Here is a 21,370-nt window from a genome sequence, read left to right as displayed (position 1 = left end):
AAGTACCAAAATATGTATACCTACAAAGGTTGCAAAAAAAAAAGCTGGCATACTAATGTTAGCATGCTAAAATTACCATGCTTACATGCCAACAATAGCATGCTGACAGTTAGCATGAGTAAAATACTAAAATATATGAAAATCTAGATTTAAAAAGCTAGCACGCTAATATTAGCATGCTAAAATGCTAACTGTAACATGTGTTGAGTACTAAAATATATATTACTCTGAGTTGTGTACCTGAAAAATTTGTTTAAAATGCTAGCATGCTAATTTTAGCATGCATCAAGTACCAAAATATGTATACCTACAAAGGTTGCAAAAAAAAAAGCTGGCATACTAATGTTAGCATGCTAAAATTACCATGCTTACATGCCAACAATAGCATGCTGACAGTTAGCATGAGTAAAATACTAAAATATATGAACATCTAGATTTAAAAAGCTAGCACGCTAATGTTAGCATGGTAAAATGCTAACTGTAACATGAGTCAAGCATCAAAATATATTACTCTGAAGTCCGTACCTTAAAAATTAAGTTTAAAATGCTAGCATGGATCAAGTGCCAAAATATGACAGAAAAATATTACCTGAAAAATTAGTTAAAAAAGCTAAAAAGCTAGCATGCTAATGTTAGCTCGCTAAAATGCTAACTGTAACATGTGTTGAGTAGCCAAAATATATATTAGTCTGAGGTGTGCACCTGAAAAATGAGTTTAAAATGCTAGCATGCTAACATTAGCATGCATCAAGTACCAAAATATGACTGAGGTGTATACCTACAAAAGTTGCAACAAAAAAAAGCTAACATTAGCATGCTAACAGTACCACGCCAACAAAAGCACGCTGACAGTTAGCGTGAGCAAAATATTAAACTATATGAAACTATAGATTTGAAAAACTAGCACGCTAATGTTAGCATGCTAAAATGCTAACTGTAACATGAGTCAAGTATGAAAATATATTACTCTGAAGTCTGTACCTTAAAAATTAAGTTTAAAATGCTAGCATGCATCAAGTACCAAAATATGACAGAAAAATATTACCTGTAAAATTACACTACCATGTATCACGTACCAAAATATGACTGAGGTTTATGCCAAAAAAAATTGGAAAAAGACCTTGCATACTAATGTTAGCATGCTAACAGTACTATGCTAAAATGCTGACAATAGCATGCTTACAGTTAGTATTAGTATAATACCAAAATATATGACACTATACCTGCTAAAAAGCTAGCATTCTAATGTTAGCTCGCTAAAATGCTAACTGTAACATGTGTTGAGTAGCCAAAATATATATCACTCTAAGGTGTGTACTGAAAAATGAGTTTAAAATGCTAGCATGCTAACATTAGCATGCATCAAGTACCAAAATATGACTGAGGTGTATACCTACAAAAGTTGCAACAAAAAAAGCTAACGTTAGCATGCTAACAGTACCACGCCAACAATAGCATGCTGACAGTTAGCATGAGTAAAATACTAATGTATATGAAACTATAGATTTAAAAACCTAGCACGCTAATGTTAGCATGCTAAAATGCTAACTGTAACATGAATCAAGTATCAAAATATATTACTCTGAAGTATGTACCTTAAAAATTAAGTTCAAAATGCTAGCATGTATCAAGTACCAAAATATGACAGAAAAATATTACCTGAAAAATGAGTTTAAAATACATGCTAATGCATGTATCACGTACCAAAATATGACTGAGGTTTATACCTACAAAATTTGAAAAAAACCTGGCATACTAATGTTAGCATGCTAACAGTACTATGCTAACATGCTAATAATAGCATGCTTACAGTTAGTATTAGTGAAATACCAAAATATATGACGCTATACCTGCTAAAAAGCTAGCATGCTAATGTTAGCTCGCTAAAATGCTAACTGTAGCATGTGTTGAGTAACCAAAATATATATTACTCTGAGGTGTGTACCTGAAAAATGAGTTTAAAATGCTAGCATGCTAACATTAGCATGCATCAAGTACCAAAATATGACAAAAGTTGCAAAAAAAGCTAACGTTAGCATGCTAACAGTACCATGCCAACAAAATATGAAACTATGGATTTTAAAAGCTAGCACACTAATGTTAGCATGCTAAAATGCTAACTGTAACATGAGTCAAGCATCAAAATATATTACTCTGAAGTATGTACCTTAAAATTGAAGTTTAAAATGCTAGCATGTATCAAGTACCAAAATATGACAGAAAAATATTACCTGAAAAATTTGTTAAAAAGGCTAAAAAGCTAGCATGCTAATGTTAGCTTGCTAAAATGCTAACTGTAACATGTGTTGAGTAACCAAAATATATATTACTCTCAGGTGTGTACCTGAAAAATGAGTTTAAAATGCTAGCATGCTAACATTAGCAAGTAGCAAAATATGACAAAAGTTGAAAAAAAAAAAAAAAAGCTGGCATACTAAAGTTAGCATGCCAACAATAGCATGCTGACAGTTAGCATGAGTAAAATACTAAAATATATGAAACTAGATCCATGATTTTGAGGTATAAACAAACAATATCCCTGTATGCTGTCATCACCACCTTCCCCACCACAGTGCCATCTGCTGGATGGGACGAGTACTACCTAACAATGTCCCACCTATCTCCCAGGTATGAGAGTGCCAGCGACGCAGCCCTCCTGCAGATCCAGTGGGACGCCCACACTCCTGCCGGCGTCCCACGCAAGGACTTCATCTACCAGCCGGACTGGACCACGCCCTCGGCCCCTCACACGCTGGCCCCCGACGGGCCCCTGACGGAAGCCGAGGGGGAAGGAGACAGCGGCTTCCAGGAGGCGGCGGGCTGCGCCGGGCCGGTCTCATGCCCGCCCTTGGTGTCTCCCGAGCGGGCCAGGGAGGCCCTGATGCTGGGGTCCGCTGGGAGTCCCATGGTGCCCATGGTGGGGCCCCAGCTGGGCCCCGTGAGCGAGGAGCTCTCCACCACCTACATGGACAAAGCACGGCAAGCCAGTGAGTAAACATTTGTTTATGAAATATTCATGACATCAATTTTCTCACTGCCCTCTAGTGGTCAGTGCATGTATATTTATATTATATATATATATTTTTTGCAATATTGACATTAATAACATAAAGCTGCCATGTTTTGTTTTTCCTATAAAACTGTCATTGCTCCAAAAATAATAATGAATCAAAATTAAAGTTTTTATGAATTATTGACCTATTTAAGGCTCCAATTACTTCACATCCAATTTCCCACTTTGAAATATTTTTTTGGGGAAAAAAACACATAAACAAATAAAAAACACAGTTTTATTTGATTATAAAAATACTATAAAAACCATAAAAAAGTGGAATAATAAAGCAAACAGGTGAATTCTAACGAGAAAATGTTGCAATATTGACATTAATAACATAAAGCTGCCATGTTTTGTTTTTCCTTTAAAACTGTCATTGCTCAAAAAATAATAATGAATCAAAATTAAAGTTGTGATGAATTATTGACCTATTTAAGAGTCCAATTACTTCACATCCAATTTCCCACTCACTATCTGTCATTAATACATTTTTATTGTTTTTGTATGCATGTTTTTTTGTTGGTTTTGTGTCTTTTTTTTTTATATAATCAAAGAAAACTTTATATACATCACGTTTTTGTATATGGCAAACACACATAATATGTAATATTTTCCCCAAAAAATATTTCAAAGTGTAATATTTGATGTTAGGTAATTGGAACCTTAAATAGATCAATAATTCATAACATTGATTTTAATTCATTATTATTTTTTAGAGCAATGACAATTAAAAAATATATATACTGGATCCAAAAGGGCCCCAGTCATTATTATTTTTATTATTTTATTATTATTATTATTATTATTAATAATATTAATAATAATAATAATAATAATAATAATTATTATTATTATTAATATTTTGAATTTTTTTGTTGAAATCCCACTATAATTTTTGAGGATCCAAAATGCCCCACTCATAAAAGTGTTACAAATAAGTGATATATTATTTTATTTTATTTTTATTTAATTCAATGCTTAAATCTCTAGATCAACTTTAGGTCTGTCGATAGTGTTTTTTTTATTTATTTTATACCCTTTTTGTCAAAACATTGCTTTATGGCAAAAACTACAAATGTGCAATATTTCCCACCCCTCAAAAAAAATTTAAAAAATTCAATTGCAGCCTTAAATAGGTCAATAATTCATAACATTGATTTGAATTCATTATTATTTTAGAGCAATGACAATTAAAAAAACATTACTGGGGATCCAAAAGGGCCCCAGTCATAAAAGTTTAATTTATTTTTTATTTTTACTTGCAATGCTTAAGTCTCTTGAACCACTTCAGTTCTATCTGTCATTAATACCTTTTTATTATTTTTTTGGAATTTTTTTGTTTGTTTTGTGCCCTTTGCAACCGTTATTGCTCAAAAAATAATAATGAATCAAAATTAAAGTTGTTATGAATTATTGACCTATTTAAGGCTCCAATTACTTCACATCCAATTTCCCACTTTGAAATATATTCTGGGGGAAAATATTACATATTTGGTGTGTTTGCCATATAAAAAACACAGTTTTATTTGATTATTTTACAAAAAGGCACAAAACAAACAAAACAATAACAAAAAGGTATTAATGACAGATACAACTGAAGTGGATCAAGAGACTTAAGAGTTGCAAGTAAAAAAAAAAAATGTTTACACTTTTATGAGTGGTGCATTTTGGACAATTATAATTTTAGTGGGATTTAAACAAATAACAAAACTGCCATTGCTCAACAATAATAATGAATCAAAATCAATGTTATGAATTATTGACCTATTTAAGGCTCCAATTACTTCACATCAAATATTACACTTTGAAATATTTTAGGGGGGAAATATTACATATTTTGTGTGATTGCCATATAAAGAACAAAGTTTTCTTCATATATATATATATATATATATATATATATATATATATATATATATATATATATATATATATATATATATATATATATATATATATATATATATATATATATATATATATATATATATATATATATATATATATATATAAAAAGACAAGACAAGACAAAAAAAAACCATGCAAAAACCCATGCAAAAATAATAAAAACTTTAAAAATATATATTTTTACACTTTTATAAGTGGGGCCCTTTTGGATCCACAGTATTATTGTTTTTATTGTCATTGCTCTAAAAATAATAATGAATTAAAATCAATGTTATGAATTATTGACCTATTTAAGGCCACAATTACTTCACAACAAATATAACACTTTTAATTTTTTGGGGGGAAAAGATTGCACATTTTTTGTTTTTGCCATAAAACAATGTTTTGACAAAAAGGGCATAAAACATAAAAAAACACTATCGACAGACCTAAAGATCTAAAGATTTTAGCGTTGAATTAAATAAAAATAAAATAAAATAATATATGACTTATTTTTAACACTTTTATGAGTGGGGCATTTTGGGTCCCCAATAATTTTAGTGGGATTTAAACGAAAAACAAATTGTCATTGCTCAAAAAATAATAATTAATCAAAATCAATGTTATACATTTTTAACCTATTTAAGGTTCCAATTACTTCACATCAAATATTACACTTTGAAATATTTTTTGGGGAAAATATTACATATTTTGTGTGTTTGCCATATAAAAAACTAAGTTTTCTCTCTCTCTCTCTCTCTCTCTCTCTCTCTCTCTCTCTCTCTCTCTCTCTCTCTCTCTCTCTCTCTCTCTCTCTCTCTCTATATATATATATATATATATATATATATATATATATATATATATATATATATATATATATATATATATATATATAAATATAAATATATATATATATATATATATATATATATATATATATATATATATATATATATATATATATATATATATATATATATATATATATATATATATATATAAATATATATGAAAAGACACAAAACAAACAAAAAAAGACACAAACAAAAAAAAACCATGCAAAAATAATAAACGTAAAAAATTTTTTTTTTACACTTTTATAAGTGGGGCCCTTTTGGATCCCCAGTATTTTTTTTTAAATAATAATGGATTAAAATCAATGTCATGAATTATTGACCTATTTAAGGCTGCAATTACTTCACATCAAATATTACACTTTTAATTTTTTTGGGTAAAAGATTGCACAATTTTTGTTTTTGCCATGAAACAATGTTTTGACAAAAAGGGCATAAAACATAAAAAAAAACACTATCGACAGATCTAAAGATTTAAGCGTTGAATTAAATAAATAAAAATAATAATAATAATATATGACTTATTTTTAACACTTTTATGAGTAGGGCATTTTGGATCCCCAATAATTTTAGTGGGATTTAAACAAAAAACAAATTGTCATTGTTCAAAAAATAATAATGAATCAAAATCAATGTTGTTATGAATTTTTAACCTATTTAAGGCCCAAATGACTTCACATTAAATATTACCCTTTGAAATATTATTTTTTGCACATTTTGTGTGTTTGCTATATAAAAAACTAAGTTTCCTTTGACAAAAAGTACATAAAATAAACATGAAAAAAATAATAAAAACGTATAATCGACAGATTTATATGGATTCATATGGCAAAAGTGTTGAATTGTTGAAAGTAAAAAAAAGAAAGAAAATAAATGTATGACTTTTTTGACTTTTTTTTTTCAAAAACTGTCATTGCTCAAAAAATAATAATGAATCAAAATCAATGTGGTTATGATTTATGGACCTATTTAAGGCTCCGATTACTTCACATAAATATTCCACTGTGACTTTGCATATTTTGTGTGTTTGCCATATAAAAAAACAAAGTTTCCTTTGACAAAAAGCACATAAAACAAACGTGAAAAAATAATAAAAACTTATAATCCACAGATTTATATGGATTCATATGGCAGAAGTGTTGAAAGTAAAAATAAAATAAAATGAATAAATGTATGACCTTTTTAATCCCCAGAATTTGTGCGATTTATTTTATTTTTATTGTCAGTGCTCAAAAAATAATAATGAATCAAAATCAATGTTGTTATGAATTATTGACCTATTTAAGGCTCCAATTACTTCACATCAAATATTCCACTTTGATGTTGCATATTTTGTGTTTGCCATATAAAAAACAAAGTTTACTTTGACAAAAAGTACATTAAAAAAACATGAAAAAATAATAAAAACGTATAATCGACAGATTTATATGGATTCATATGGCAGAAGTGTTGAAAGTAAAAAAAAAAATTAAAATAAATAAATGTATGACCTTTTTGATCCCCAGAATTTGTGCGATTTATTTTATTTTTATTGTCAGTGCTCAAAAAATAATAATGAATCAAAATCAATGTTGTTATGAATTATTGACCTATTTATGGCTCCAATTACTTCACATAAATATTCCACTTTGATTTTGCTTATTTTGTGTGTTTGCCATATAAAAAACAAAGTTTCCTTTGACAAAAAGTACATAAAACAAAAATGAAAAAATAATAAAAATGTATAATCGACAGATTTATATGGATTCATATGGCAGAAGTGTTGAAAGTAAAAAAAAAAATTAAAATAAATAAATGTATGACCTTTTTGATCCCCAGAATTTGTGCGATTTTTTTATTTTTATTGTCAGTGCTCAAAAAATAATAATGAATCAAAATTAAAGTTGTTATGATTTATTTACCTATTTATGGCTCCAATTACTTCACATAAATATTCCACTTTGATTTTGCTTATTTTGTGTGTTTGCCATATAAAAAACAAAGTTTCCTTTGACAAAAAGTACATAAAACAAACATGAAAAAATAATAAAAATGTATAATCGACAGATTTATATGGATTCACATGGCAGAAGTGTTGAATGTAAAAATAAATAAATAAATAAATAAATAAATAAATAAATAAATGTATGACCTTTTTGATCCACAGAATTTGTCTGATTTTTTTTATTTTATTGTCATTGCTCAAAAAATAATCAATGTTGTTTAATTAACTTAGGACTCCAAATACTTCCCGTCATATTTTTGGGGAAAATATTGCAATTGTTGGGTTTTTGCCATGAAAAACAGGGTTTTGGCAAAAAGGGCATAAGACATAAAAAAAACCAACTTAATATCAAAAGATAGACCTGAAGTTGTTTAAGAGATTTAAGCGTTGAATAGCAAAAAAATAAAAATAAAATATTACTTATTTTTTAGCATTTTTATGGCTGAGATCTTTCAGTATCCCCGCTACCAAACTTGAGTGAAGCCCTTAAGGTTAAAAAAAATATATACTGTATATTAGTTCTAAAAAAGATTTTTCAGTGTTCGGGCCTCAATGGAAAAAGTTTGGACGCCCCTGCTTATACATCCTAATGCATTTGATTCTAATGAACGCATCATTTCACCTTTTATTATGTGTAATATATAAACTATATGCTCTAATGGCGTAGGTAAAAGCTTGACTATGAGGAAAATGGAGTTCAGGGAGCTGCCCTTTCTCATATTACACACACATACGCTCATGTAGACAGCCTTTGCTGTATGTATGTGTGTGTGGGTGTGTATGTGTGTGTATGTATGCGTGTGCGTGTGTGTGCAGTGGTATGCAGTATCAGCACCAGCAGCAAAGAGTTATGAGCAAGCCATCATCTATAAGGGGATGCATGAAGTCACATTAAGTGGGGGCAAGGATGAAAAATAACAAATGTCTTGCAAAATGTCCGCCAGAGACAATGTTTAACGGTGCAAGAATGCATTAGTGAAGTTTAATGTGAAGTGCAAGTTTATACATGGATATGACTAACTGTGGATATCACATTGTTATGCTTATCGTTGCTGTCTAATTAAAAGCATCTATTTACACATTTGACCAGTTAACAAAATGAACAAAAATGTTTAGAGAGAATCTTACAGCAACTCCCGATTCAATGAGATTACGATTTTTAGAGTGATGATTCCATTCAGAATTGATTCTCACAATTTATTATTTGATATAAAAATGATAATAAAACCGTTTCAAAACAAGTTACAGGTTTTTTTCAGCACCCCGATAAAACTTTTTTTATTTTTTTAATCTGCAAAAATAAAGAAAAATAAAATAAGATTAACAAAAAAAATAGAGATGAACTGAAATCTTAAATAATTTTTATTCTAAAAAGGTTTTTGTGATTGTTTTGTAAATTGTAATATAAAAAACATGTATCTCTAAATTTGAAAAAATAAATAAATAAATAAATTGTATTAGAATCTTTTTTCATATATGTATATATATATATATATATATATATATATATATATATATATATATATATATATATATATATATATATATATATATATATATATATATATATATATATATATATATATATATATATATATATATATATATATATATATATATATACTTTTTTGAGTCTCGCCTTTTTGGATCCCCAATATTGTAAAAACCCTGTTTTTCATGGCAAAAACACAATTGCAATATTTTCCCCAAAAATATTTCAAAGTGGAATATTTGATGTGAAGTATTTGGAGTCTTAAGTAGGTCAATAATTCATAACAACATTCATTATTATGTTTTGAGCAATGACAATAAAAAAATTTAAAAATCGAACAAATTCTGGGCATCAAAAAGGTCATACATTTATTTATTTTTTTACTTTCAACACTTCTGCCATATGAATCCATATAAATTTGTCGATTATAAGTTTCCATTATTTTTTTCATGTTTGTTTTATGTACTTTTTGTCAAAGGAGACTTTGTTTTTTATATGAAAAACACACAAAACATGCAAAATCAAAGTGGAATATTTATGTGAAGTAATTGGAGCCATAAATAGGTCAATAAATCATAACAACATTGATTTTGATTTATTATTATTTTTTGAGCAATGACAGTTTTTGAAAAAAAAAAAAAGTCAACAAATTCTGGGAATCAAAAAGGACATACATTTATTTTCTTTTTTCTTTCAACAATTCAACACTTTTGCCATATGAATCCATATAAATCTGTCGATAATAAATTGTTATTATTTTTTCATGTTTATTTTATGTACTTTTTGTCAAAGGAAATTTTGTTTTTTATATGGCAAACACAAAATGTGCAAAAAATAATATTTTAAAGTGTAATATTTGATGTGAAGTCATCGGAGCCTTAAATAGGTTAAAAATTCATAACAACATTGATTTTGATTCATTAGTATTTTTTGAGCAATGACAATTTGTTTTTTGTTTAAATACCACTAAAATTTTAGAGATGAACTGAAATCTTAAAGAATTTCTCTTCTAAAAAAGCTTTTTGTGATTGTTTTGTAAATTGTAATATAAAAAACATGTATCTCTAAATTTGTAAAAAAAATAAAAAAAATTGTATTAGAAAAAAAACACAAAAAATAATGAATTAAAATGTAAATCAATGTTATGAATTATTGACCTATCTAAGGCTCCAATTACTTCACATCAAATATTCCACTTTGGAAAATTTTTTGGGGAAAATATTACATATTTTGTGTTTTTGCCTTACAAAAATCGTTTATTGACAAAACGGGCAGAAAAACCCCCAACAACAGATAGACTTGAAGTTGAAATATTTGGGTATTAAATAAAATAATTTAAAAAAAAAAAGATATTACTTATTTTTAACATTTTTCATGACTGATACGCTTTTGGGTCCCGGTACCAAACTTGAAGAGAGCCCTTAAGGTTGAAAAAAAATTACATATTGGTTTGAAAATGAAAACTATCAAATCATTTTTATTCTAAAAAGGGTTTTGTGATTGTTTTGTAAATTGTAATCTAAAAAACATGTGTCTCTAAATTTGTAAAAAAAAAATATATATATATATATATATATATATATATATATATATATATATATATATATATATATATATATATATATATATATATATATATATATATATATATATATATATATATATATATATATATATATATATATTCCACTTTGGAAAAATTTTTGGGGAAAATATTACATATTTTGTGTTTTTGCCTTACATCAATAGTTTTTTGACAAAACGGGCAGAAAAACAACAACAACAGATAGACCGGAAGTTGAAATATTTGGGTATTAAATCAAATAATAAAAAAAAAAATTAAGATATTACTTATTTTTAACATTTTTTATGACTGATACGCTTTCGGGTCCCGGGACCAAACTTGAAAAGAGCCCTTAAGGTTGAAAAGAAATTACATATTGGTTTGAAAATGAAAACTATCAAATAATTTTTATTCTAAAAAGGGTTTTGTGATTGTTTTGTAAATTGTAATCCAAAAAACATGTGTCTCTAAATTTGTAAAAAAAAAAAATAAAAAAAAAATATATATATAAATATTCCACTTTGGAAAATTTTGGGGGGAAAATATTACATATTTTGTGTTTTTGCCTTACATCAATAGTTTTTTGACAAAACTATTAAATCAAATAATAATAAAAAAAAAAAAAGATATTACTTATTTTTAACATTTTTTATGACTGATAACTAGAGATGTCGGCAGGCCGATATTATCGGCCGATAAATGCTTTAAAATGTAATATCGGAAATTATCGGTATCGGTTTTTTTATTATCGGTATCGTTTTTAAAAAAAAAAAATATTTTTTATTTTTATTAAATCAACATAAAAAACACAAGATACACTTACAATTAGTGCACCAACCCAAAAAAACTCCCTCCCCCATTTACACTCATTCACACAAAAGGGTTGTTTCTTTCTGTTATTAATATTCTGGTTCCTACATTATATATCAATATATATCAATACAGTCTGCAAGGGATACAGTCCGTAAGCACACATGATTGTGCGTGCTGCTGCTCCACTAATAGTACTAACCTTTAACAGTTAATTTTCCTCATTTTCATTCATTACTAGTTTCTATGTAACTGTTTTTATATTGTTTTACTTTCTTTTGTATTCCAGAATTTTTTTTAAATTTATTTATCTTATTTTTTTTTTTTTTTAAAAGGACCTTATCTTCACCATACCTGGTTGTCCAAATTAGGCATAATAATGTGTTAATTCCACGACTGCATATATATCGGTTGATATCGGTATCGGTAATTAAAGAGTTGGACAATATCGGAATATCGGATATCGGCAAAAAGCCATTATCGGACATCCCTACTGATAACGCTTTTGGGTCTCGGGACCAAATTTGAAGAGAAAAATGTACATATTGGTTTGAAAATTAAAATGATCAAAATATTTGATTTTTGATACGTACTTGTATAATTTTGTAGTTTGCAATGTTAGAAAAGGTTTGATCAACAGAAACAACAGTAGGTATGAAAAACACTAACTTATTCATTGTTAACAGTCTGGAATGGACTTATGCCACCTTTAAGTTGAAGTGGAGTGGTAATTGTTATTTTTTTGGTGACACCTAGTGGTCACAATATTTCAAAATGGTGTTGAAAATGCAAACAAGGGTCATTAATACATGAATAAATACTACATGACACACCCTGCTGGTGTATCATATTCACATATACACTCACTGACACTGCACTGGAAATATTTATTAGTGAGGGGGGGGTCTTCCAGTGTGTGTGTGTGTGTGTGTTCTTGTACTTCTACCCTTCTTGAGACCTCAACAAGGAAAAGTAGCTTCCATATGAGGAGGTGTGAACAAGTGATGACATAAATCATGGTCCCAATAACATTGCATCTAATAGAGAATGTCTCATTTGCACCCCTGGTGGTGAAATCTATCAAAATGAGGGTGGTCCCAAAAAGGAGGGATTTTTCCCAATTGACTGTGTGTCGCTTTTAAAAGTGCTCCCCCTCTGGTCAACATATGAAATAACAAGTGTGTGTAAGAAATTTAAATGCCAAAAAAAATAAAAATAAAAAATATATATATGTATATAGAGACATACTGTAATAACTTGAAGTAAATAATGAAGATTAAAAACCAATAAAAAAAATAAAAATAAAAAAATAAAATGAACTAAAAGCAGTCTTTTTCTCACAATGTGTCGACTTTTTTCTTATAAAATTGGGAACAGTTTCTCATATTCTTTCTGTTTCTGTAATATTGCAATTTTTTCTTGTAAAATTATTACTTTTTTATGTCAAATTATCACTTTTTAATGCAAAACGGTGACATTTGTCATATACAATTCTTACTTTTATCACAATATTGCCACTTTTTTGGGTTGTTCTTGCGAAATAGTGACATTTTTTGAGTAAAATTATGACTTTGTCATCATTTTGCCGAGTAAAATTCCGATTATTATTATAATGTTGCCAAAATTTTAAAGTTTTCTTATAAAATTGTGACTTTTGTCGGGTAACATTACGACTGTTTTCATAAAATTGCCAAAATTTTAAGCTTTTCTTGTAAAATTGCAACTGTTATTGAGTAAAATTCCAACTTTATCATAATAACAAGTGTGTGTAAGAAATTTAAATGCCGAAATTAATTTAAAAAATAAATAAATATATATATATATATGTATATAGAGACATACTGTAATAACTTGAAGTAAATAATGAAGATTAAAAACCAATTACAAAAAAAAATATAAAATGAACTAAAAGCAGTCTTTTTCTCACAATGTGTCGACTTTTTTCTTATAAAATTGGGAACAATTTCTCATATTCTTTCTGTTTCTGTAATATTGCGATTTTTTTCTTGTAAAATTATTACTTTTTTATGTCAAATTATCACTTTTTAATGCAAAACGGTGACATTTGTCATATACAATTCTTACTTTTATCACAATATTGCCAATTTTTTGGGTTGTTCTTGCGAAATAGTGACATTTTTTGAGTAAAATTATGACTTTGTCATCATTTTGCCGAGTAAAATTCAGATTATTATTATAATGTTGCCAAAATTTTAAAGTTTTCTTATAAAATTGTGACTTTTGTCGGGTAAAATTACCACTCTTTTCATAAAATTGCCAACATTTTAAGCTTTTCTTGTAAAATTGCGACTGTTATTGAGTAAAATTCCACCTTTTATCATAATAACAAGTGTGTGTAAGAAATTTAAATGTCGAAATTAATAAAAAAAATAAAAATAAAATAAATAAATAAATAAATATTATATATATATATATATATATATATATATATATATATATATATATATATATATATATATATATATATATATATATATATATATATATATATATATATGTATATAGAGACATACTGTAATAACTTGAAGTAAATAATGAAGATTAAAAACCAATTACAAAAAAAAATAAAAAACATATAAAATGAACTAAAAGCAGTCTTTTTCTCACAATGTGTCTACTTTTTTCTTATAAAATTGGAAACAATTTCTCATATTCTTCCTGTTTCTGTAATATTGCGATTTTTTTCTTGAGTAAAATTCAGATTATTATTATAATGTTGCCAAAATTTTAAAGTTTTCTTATAAAATTGTGACTTTTGTCGGGTAAAATTACCACTCTTTTCATAAAATTGCCAACATTTTAAGCTTTTCTTGTAAAATTGCGACTGTTATTGAGTAAAATTCCACCTTTTATCATAATAACAAGTGTGTGTAAGAAATTTAAATGCCGAAATTAATTTAAAAAATAAATAAATATATATATATGTATATAGAGACATACTGTAATAACTTGAAGTAAATAATGAAGATTAAAAACCAATTACAAAAAAATATATAAAATGAACTAAAAGCAGTCTTTTTCTCACAATGTGTCGACTTTTTTCTTATAAAATTGGGAACAATTTCTCATATTCTTTCTGTTTCTGTAATATTGCGATTTTTTTCTTGTAAAATTATTACTTTTTTATGTCAAATCATCACTTTTTAATGCAAAATGGTGACATTCGTCATATACAATTCTTACTTCTATCACAACATTGCCACTTTTTTGGGTTGTTCTTGCAAAATAGTGACATTTTTTGAGTAAAATTCAGATTATTATTATAATGTTGCCAAAATTTTAAAGTTTTCTTATAAAATTGTGACTTTTGTCGGGTAAAATTACCACTCTTTTCATGAAATTGCCAAAATTTTAAGCTTTTCTTGTTATTGAGTAAAATTCCAACGTTTATCATAATATCAAGTCTGTGTAAGAAATTTAAATGCCAAAATTAATTTAAAAAATATATATATATATATATATGTATACAGAGACATACTGTAATAACTTGAAGTAAATAATGAAAATTAAAAACCAATTACAAACAAAAAATAAAACAAAATTAACTAACTTTTTTATATTTGCATAGTATGTATATATTATTAATTAGTAAATGCAAATCTTTATATATCTAGAAAGGGTGGTCCTAAAGAGGTAGGCATTTTTCAGAGGTCTCCAGAAGGTAAGAAGTACAAAAATGTGTGTGTGTGTGTGTGTGTGTGTGAGAGAGAGACCAGACAGGTGTTGTATGTCCGTCAGGATGACAAGAATAGTGAGTTGACATCATGGCGTTGGTTTGGGGTCGCCACTCATAGACAAAGGTCTTTAACGTCTGAGGGAAGCAGCAGTGAGTCACACACTAAACGGTAGAAGGGCGAGTGTGTGTGTGTGAGTGTGTGTGTGTGTGTGCTGTAGGAGGTACCCTGGGGGATGTTGACATAAACACACACACATAAGTTAATGCGGAAAGATGAGGGACCCAACATGTCATTCAGCAGGTGGACACACACGCCGACACAAAGGTAAGACTTATCGGACTTATTTGGTTTTTCGAATGAAGATTCAAAATGTAATGTTTTCAAATATTACTGTTGGTTCTGACAAATAGAGCTGTAATCAATTATTGTGCCACTTTCATGTAATGTTGATACTGTGCAAGTTTATACATGGATTTGACAAATATGGATGTCACATTGATATGATTATTGTTACTGTCCAATTAAAAGCATCTATTTACACATTTTACCAGTTCACAAAATGAAAAAAAAAAATGTTTAGAGAGTATCTTATAACAACTCACGCTTCGATTAGATTACAATTCTTAGGGTGACGATTCCATTCAGAATCTATTCTCACTATTTAATATTTGGTATAAAAATTATAGTAAAACTGTTTTAAAACTACTAACAGGTTTTTTCAGGACCCCTATAACACTTTTTTTTAACAGATTAACAAAAAAATTGGAGATGTACTGAAATTTTAAAAGGTCATTTATTTGTAAATTGTAATCTAAAAAACGTGTGTCACTAAATTTATAAAATAAAATAAATAAAAAAAATATTAAAAATAAAATAATAATAATTTTAAAAATATATATATATTTTAATTTTTTTTATTTTTGAACATTTTGAACAGGAATACATAACAATTGCGATTTCGGATGTGAACAGATTTTTTTTCAGCGACCCCTATAAAACAAAATGTTTTTTTAAATCTGGAAAATAAAGAAAATAACTTTTTGGATAAAAAATAAGATTGACAAAAAACTGGAGATGCACTGAAATCTTAAAGAATTTTATTCTAAAAAAAACCTATTCCAAAAGTAAACGTTTTTCTGATTGTTTTGTAAATTGTAATTTAAAAAACAAGTATCTCTAAATTTGTAAAAAAAAATTGTATTAGAAAAAAAATCAATAAATCAATAAATATATATTAATATATATATATATATATATATATATATATATATATATATATATATATATATATATATATATATATATATATATATATATATATATATATATATATATATATATATATATATATATATATATATATATATATATATATATATATATATATATATATATACACATTTTTTTCAACATTGATTTTTTAAAATTTTTAATATAAATAAATGAAAATTCTGGATGTGAACCGATTTTTTTGGGTGACCCCTATAAAACAAAATATTTTTTAAAATCTGACAAATAAAGATAACAATTTATTGGATTAAAAATAAAATTAATGGAAAAAAAAATTAAAATATATTGAAATGTTTGAGTTTTTATTTGAAAAAAAATTGTTTTGTACATTTTAATCCAAAAAACATGTATCTCCAAATGTGTATTTTTTTTAACATTAAATAAACAAACAAAAATATTCTGATAACAATAAAAACAAGAGTTTTTATGATTTTTTTGTAAATTGTAATTTAAAAAACAAGTATCTCTAAATTTGTAAAAAAAAAAAAGTTGTATTAGAGAAAATAAATATATATATATATATATATATATATATATATATATATATATATATATATATATATATATATATATATATATATATATATATATATATATATTTTTTTTTTTATTTTTTTTTTTTAAATCTAAATAAATTAAAATTCCGGATTTGAACCGATTTTCAGCGACCCCTATAAAACAAAATATTTTTTTAAATCTTAAAAATAAAGATAATAATTTATTGGATTAAAAATAAAATGAATAAAAAAACTATTTAGATGTTTGAGTTTTTATTTGAAAAAATGTTTTGTACATTTTAATCCAAAAAACATGTATCTCCAAATGTGTGTTATTTTTTTTATATTAAACAAACAAACAAAAAAATTCTGATAACAATAAAAATAAGAGTTTTTACGATTTTTCAATGTATTTTTATATAGAAAAAAAGTAATTTTCGGATGAAACGATGGAAAGACGCACACAATTTGGCATGTCACTAGCAATATATTAAAACATTTTTCTTTCATTTTTTAAAATTTGATTTTATTGTTGTGATTTTGTACGGTGTCCTTGAGTGCCCAGAAAGGCGCCTTATAAATAAAATGTATTATTATTATTATTATTATTTTAGAGCAACATAATCCTAAAAAAAAAAAAAATTATTCTGATATTTCTACTTTCATTTCTAATGATTTTCATAAATGTTCTTCATATAAGCGGTGCAAAGATTATGCTGGGTTCAGGGGCCAGGGGGGTCCTTACAGAGGGAACATAGTAGAAGGTGATCTAACCTTCCTGGACTGTGCGGCTGATGCTTGGACAGCAGCAGGAATTCTTCCTTCTAAATCCACGCGGCACGTCTGTCACTGCTAAGCCTCGCTGTCACCGTTCGGAATAAAGTCCGCCTGCTCGGGCTAAAACCATCCATGTCCGTAACGCCTTGTTTCCCCTCCGCCCTACAGAGCTGCAGCGTGGCGAGAGCGTGGTGGAGAAGCAGGTGAAAGAAGCGCGCACCAAATGCCGCTCCATCGCCTCCCTGCTGACCGACGCGCCCAACCCTAACTCCAAAGGGGTGCTGATGTTCAAGAAGCGGCGGCAGAGGGCCAAGAAGTACACGCTGACCTGCTTCGGCAAGGCCGAGGAGGACGAGGACCGGGGCGGGGAGACCACGGAGGAGGAGGGCGGCAGCTCCATCCAAAGCTCCGACGTTGACGAGGAGGGCTTTTCGGCCTCCTTCGACCCCACCTGGGACAGCGGGTACTTAGACCTGTTGGACAGGAGGAGCGCCGCTTGCCCGCCGGCCGCTCCGACAACTGCCAATCACAGCCAAGAGTTCGACGGCCCGCCTGACCAGAATCAAACCCTAGTGGCACCTGTCAATCAAGTCCAGAGCTTGGAGGTGTTAGGGCTAGAGAGCATGAAGCAACCAGTCTTTCCAGCTTCCCAAATGTCTGCTCCGATCCTTCACAACGGGGGGGCGGTCGCCATAAGTCGGGCTAGCGTTAAACTTAGCTCGCCCCCTTTAAGCCCCCCTCTGAATCAAAATGGCCGACACACCGACCTCAGTCCTTGCTCCGATCAACACTTAAGTCCCAATGCCTCAGCGCTCAATCGCACCGCCCGCCCCTTCACCCCCGGCCCCACCCCTTCTCGCTCATCCGTCACCTCCGTGATGTTCCGCCCTTCTCAGCCTAAACCGCCCGCCGTCATGTCGGCGAGCAAACCTGCGGCCGCTGTCTCCATGGTGACCATCGCGCCGACTCACTATCCATCCGATGCCAAGCGAGCCGTGTCCAGCGCCTCCCTCTACATCCCGGCTCGGAATAACAGCGCCACCCCGTCCGTCAGCTCGCCTCCCTCATCATTGTCTTCACCTTCCGCCCATCCCTTGGTGCCAGCTTCACCCGTCACCCCCCTTTCACCTCAAGGTCCCCAAACCTATCCATCACCTGCTCAGTCTTTCTCACCGCCCACCTTTCATCAACCTCCCTCCCCTGGAATTTCTGTCCCTCCCATGTCCCAGAACCAAGCCCCCATGCCTCGTCCTCCGCCTGTCCATCCCTGCATCCCTGCAGTCGCGTCCCCGGGCCCCCATGCTGCCATGGTAACCGCATCTCTCCCTCAAATCTCTGCCTCAGACTCCCTGGCCACCCGCGAACAGCGGATCTCGGTCCCGGCGGCCCGCACCGGCATCCTTCACGATGCGCGGCAAAGAAGCAACAAGAAGCCGATGTTCAGCGCGATCCGGAGCAAAGACGTGTCACCTAACCCCGACCTGATGTCCATGGTCCAGAACATGGATGACCGCTTTGGGAGAACAGTGGGCGCAGAGCCTGGAGCTGTACCCGTTGAGGTGGGTCATGAGTCCGGGCCCGAGGAGGACTGGTTGAGGCTGGGAGCTGAGGCTTGTAACTTCATGCAGGCTCAACGGGTGTCCAAACCACCCCCTGTAGCTCCAAAACCCCATACCCCTCAGGAGCCTCTGCTGGCAGGGAAAGGGGGCCAGCTGTTTGCCCGCCGCCAGAGCCGCATGGATCGATACGTTGTTGAGCGAAGTCCCTCTGTCGCTCCAGCGCCATTCTCCCCTACCCAGACCAGGGAACCCTCACCCACACCTTCACTCCCGTCCACCTGGAAGTACTCCTCAAACATCCGGGCCCCGCCTCCCATCAGTTACAACCCCCTCCTCTCACCCTCGTGCCCACTCAAAGCCCAAAAGAAGGCGCAGGTGACGAAGACCGGATTGGCTGGACCCAAAGGGAAGAAAGCCGCCAAAAAGGTAGTGGACGTCATGAACCACCAGCCCTACCAGCTGAACTCGTCTCTTTTCACCTATGGGGGCGGCGCTCCGCTGGGTGCCTCCACCAACCAGCAGGAAGGCCGACCTCAGAAGACCGCACGAGTGTCTGAGGTGAAGCGCTTCTCCACACCCCCTCCGACTGCCACATCCCCCGCGCTAAAAATTATCCAACCTCGAGCGGCCACCACTCTCGGGGAACCTATGTGGCGTTCCGACATGGCATCCCCTCCGCCCCAAACTGCCCCCAATCAACCTCAGACACCCACCCCATCTTACCAACCTCACTGGTCCCCTGGTCCTTTGTCCCCTCCGCCCCAAACTGCCCCCTCTCAGCCTCAAGCACCCACCACCCCTTACCAACCTCACTGGTCACCAGGCCCCTTGTCCCCTCCGCCACCCCCTGCCCCTACAGTCCCCCTGCCCCAGCTCCCCACATTTACCTTAGCCCCACACCAGGTCCCGTCCCCCTCCTTCTCCCACCTCCAGGCCTCAGCGCCCCAGCAGCAACAGGCCGACAGGCAGTTCAAAAGTGCCCCGGATCTGAGTCCTCTCAGACCCCCTGGTGCTCCGCGGCAGACATCCACCGGAAGCCAGTTCAGCAGAGTGCCCAGGCCCCGGTTTAGCACCTCGAACATGGGCCTGCAGCCCTGCGTGTGGCGCCCTGGAACCACCATGCACTGAGCCGCGTTTTTTAGTTTGTAAATGTTGTTTTCAAGGCGGTTTCACTCTATTACTAAAATCTGATCGACGTGTTTGATTAGTCCTTGATCCTTGAAAGGAAACCCAGTGACTGAGCAAAGAAAAAGTACGGAGGAGACCTGGAGAAAGGCGACAGGATCAGAAAAGCAGGCGAGGAAGGAAGAAGAAACCAAAATGAAGTGTGGCGAATGTGGAAAAAGACTGTTTAGGATCAGCGGAGTGATGGCAAAAGTACTTCCTGTTGATGGCATAAGTACTTCCTGTTGTTGGCATAAGTACTTCCTGTTGTTGGCAAAACAATATTTGCACATTATATTGCAGTGGTGTTTTTAATGGTATATATAGCTAGAGGGCGCCAAATCGGTGGAAGAGTTCCAACAATTCCAAGGGCCCGCGACTGATAGGGGCCCCAAAAACTAGCATTTTTAATGGGACCCAGAATTCCTGGCATTGTCCCTGCATTTACTGTATGTTTGTTTTTCATGATATCACACGCAAAAATGTAATGCATCGGGGGGTGTCCAAAGTGCAGTCCGGGGGTCCATTTTCGGCCAGCAGCTAGTTTTTTTGTTGGCCCTCGACACGTTCTGAAAATAAATATAGGATTTAACAACTATTTTACTTTTTCAACTATAGTATGACACTAAGATTGTAATGTTTTTTTTCCTCCCCAAATAGTGGTGTCCAAAGTGTGGCCCGGGGGGCCATTCGCGGCCCACAGCTAATGTTTTGACGGGCCGGGGCACATTCTAAA

General features: G+C 31.7%; 1 protein-coding gene across 1 annotated transcript in view; it reads left to right on the top strand.

Moving 5' to 3' along the window:
• The window catches only part of synpo2lb (synaptopodin 2-like b), a 39,442-nt gene extending 18,522 nt beyond the window's left edge, over positions 1 to 20,920 (top strand). Inside the window, exons 4-5 of the mRNA XM_062055145.1 lie at positions 2,629 to 2,987; positions 18,080 to 20,920. Of these exons, the coding sequence (XP_061911129.1) occupies positions 2,629 to 2,987; positions 18,080 to 20,598 (2,878 nt within the window). The 3' untranslated portion in view covers positions 20,599 to 20,920. The remainder of the gene's footprint in view (positions 1 to 2,628; positions 2,988 to 18,079) is intronic.
• Positions 20,921 to 21,370: the final 450 nt, after the last annotated feature.

Source organism: Entelurus aequoreus, linkage group LG08 (genome assembly GCF_033978785.1).
Source record: "Entelurus aequoreus isolate RoL-2023_Sb linkage group LG08, RoL_Eaeq_v1.1, whole genome shotgun sequence".
In the NCBI taxonomy this organism is placed as follows: Eukaryota; Metazoa; Chordata; class Actinopteri; order Syngnathiformes; family Syngnathidae; genus Entelurus; species Entelurus aequoreus.
Note: the sequence above shows the minus strand (reverse complement) of the source record. Positions and strands in the feature narration are given on the sequence as shown.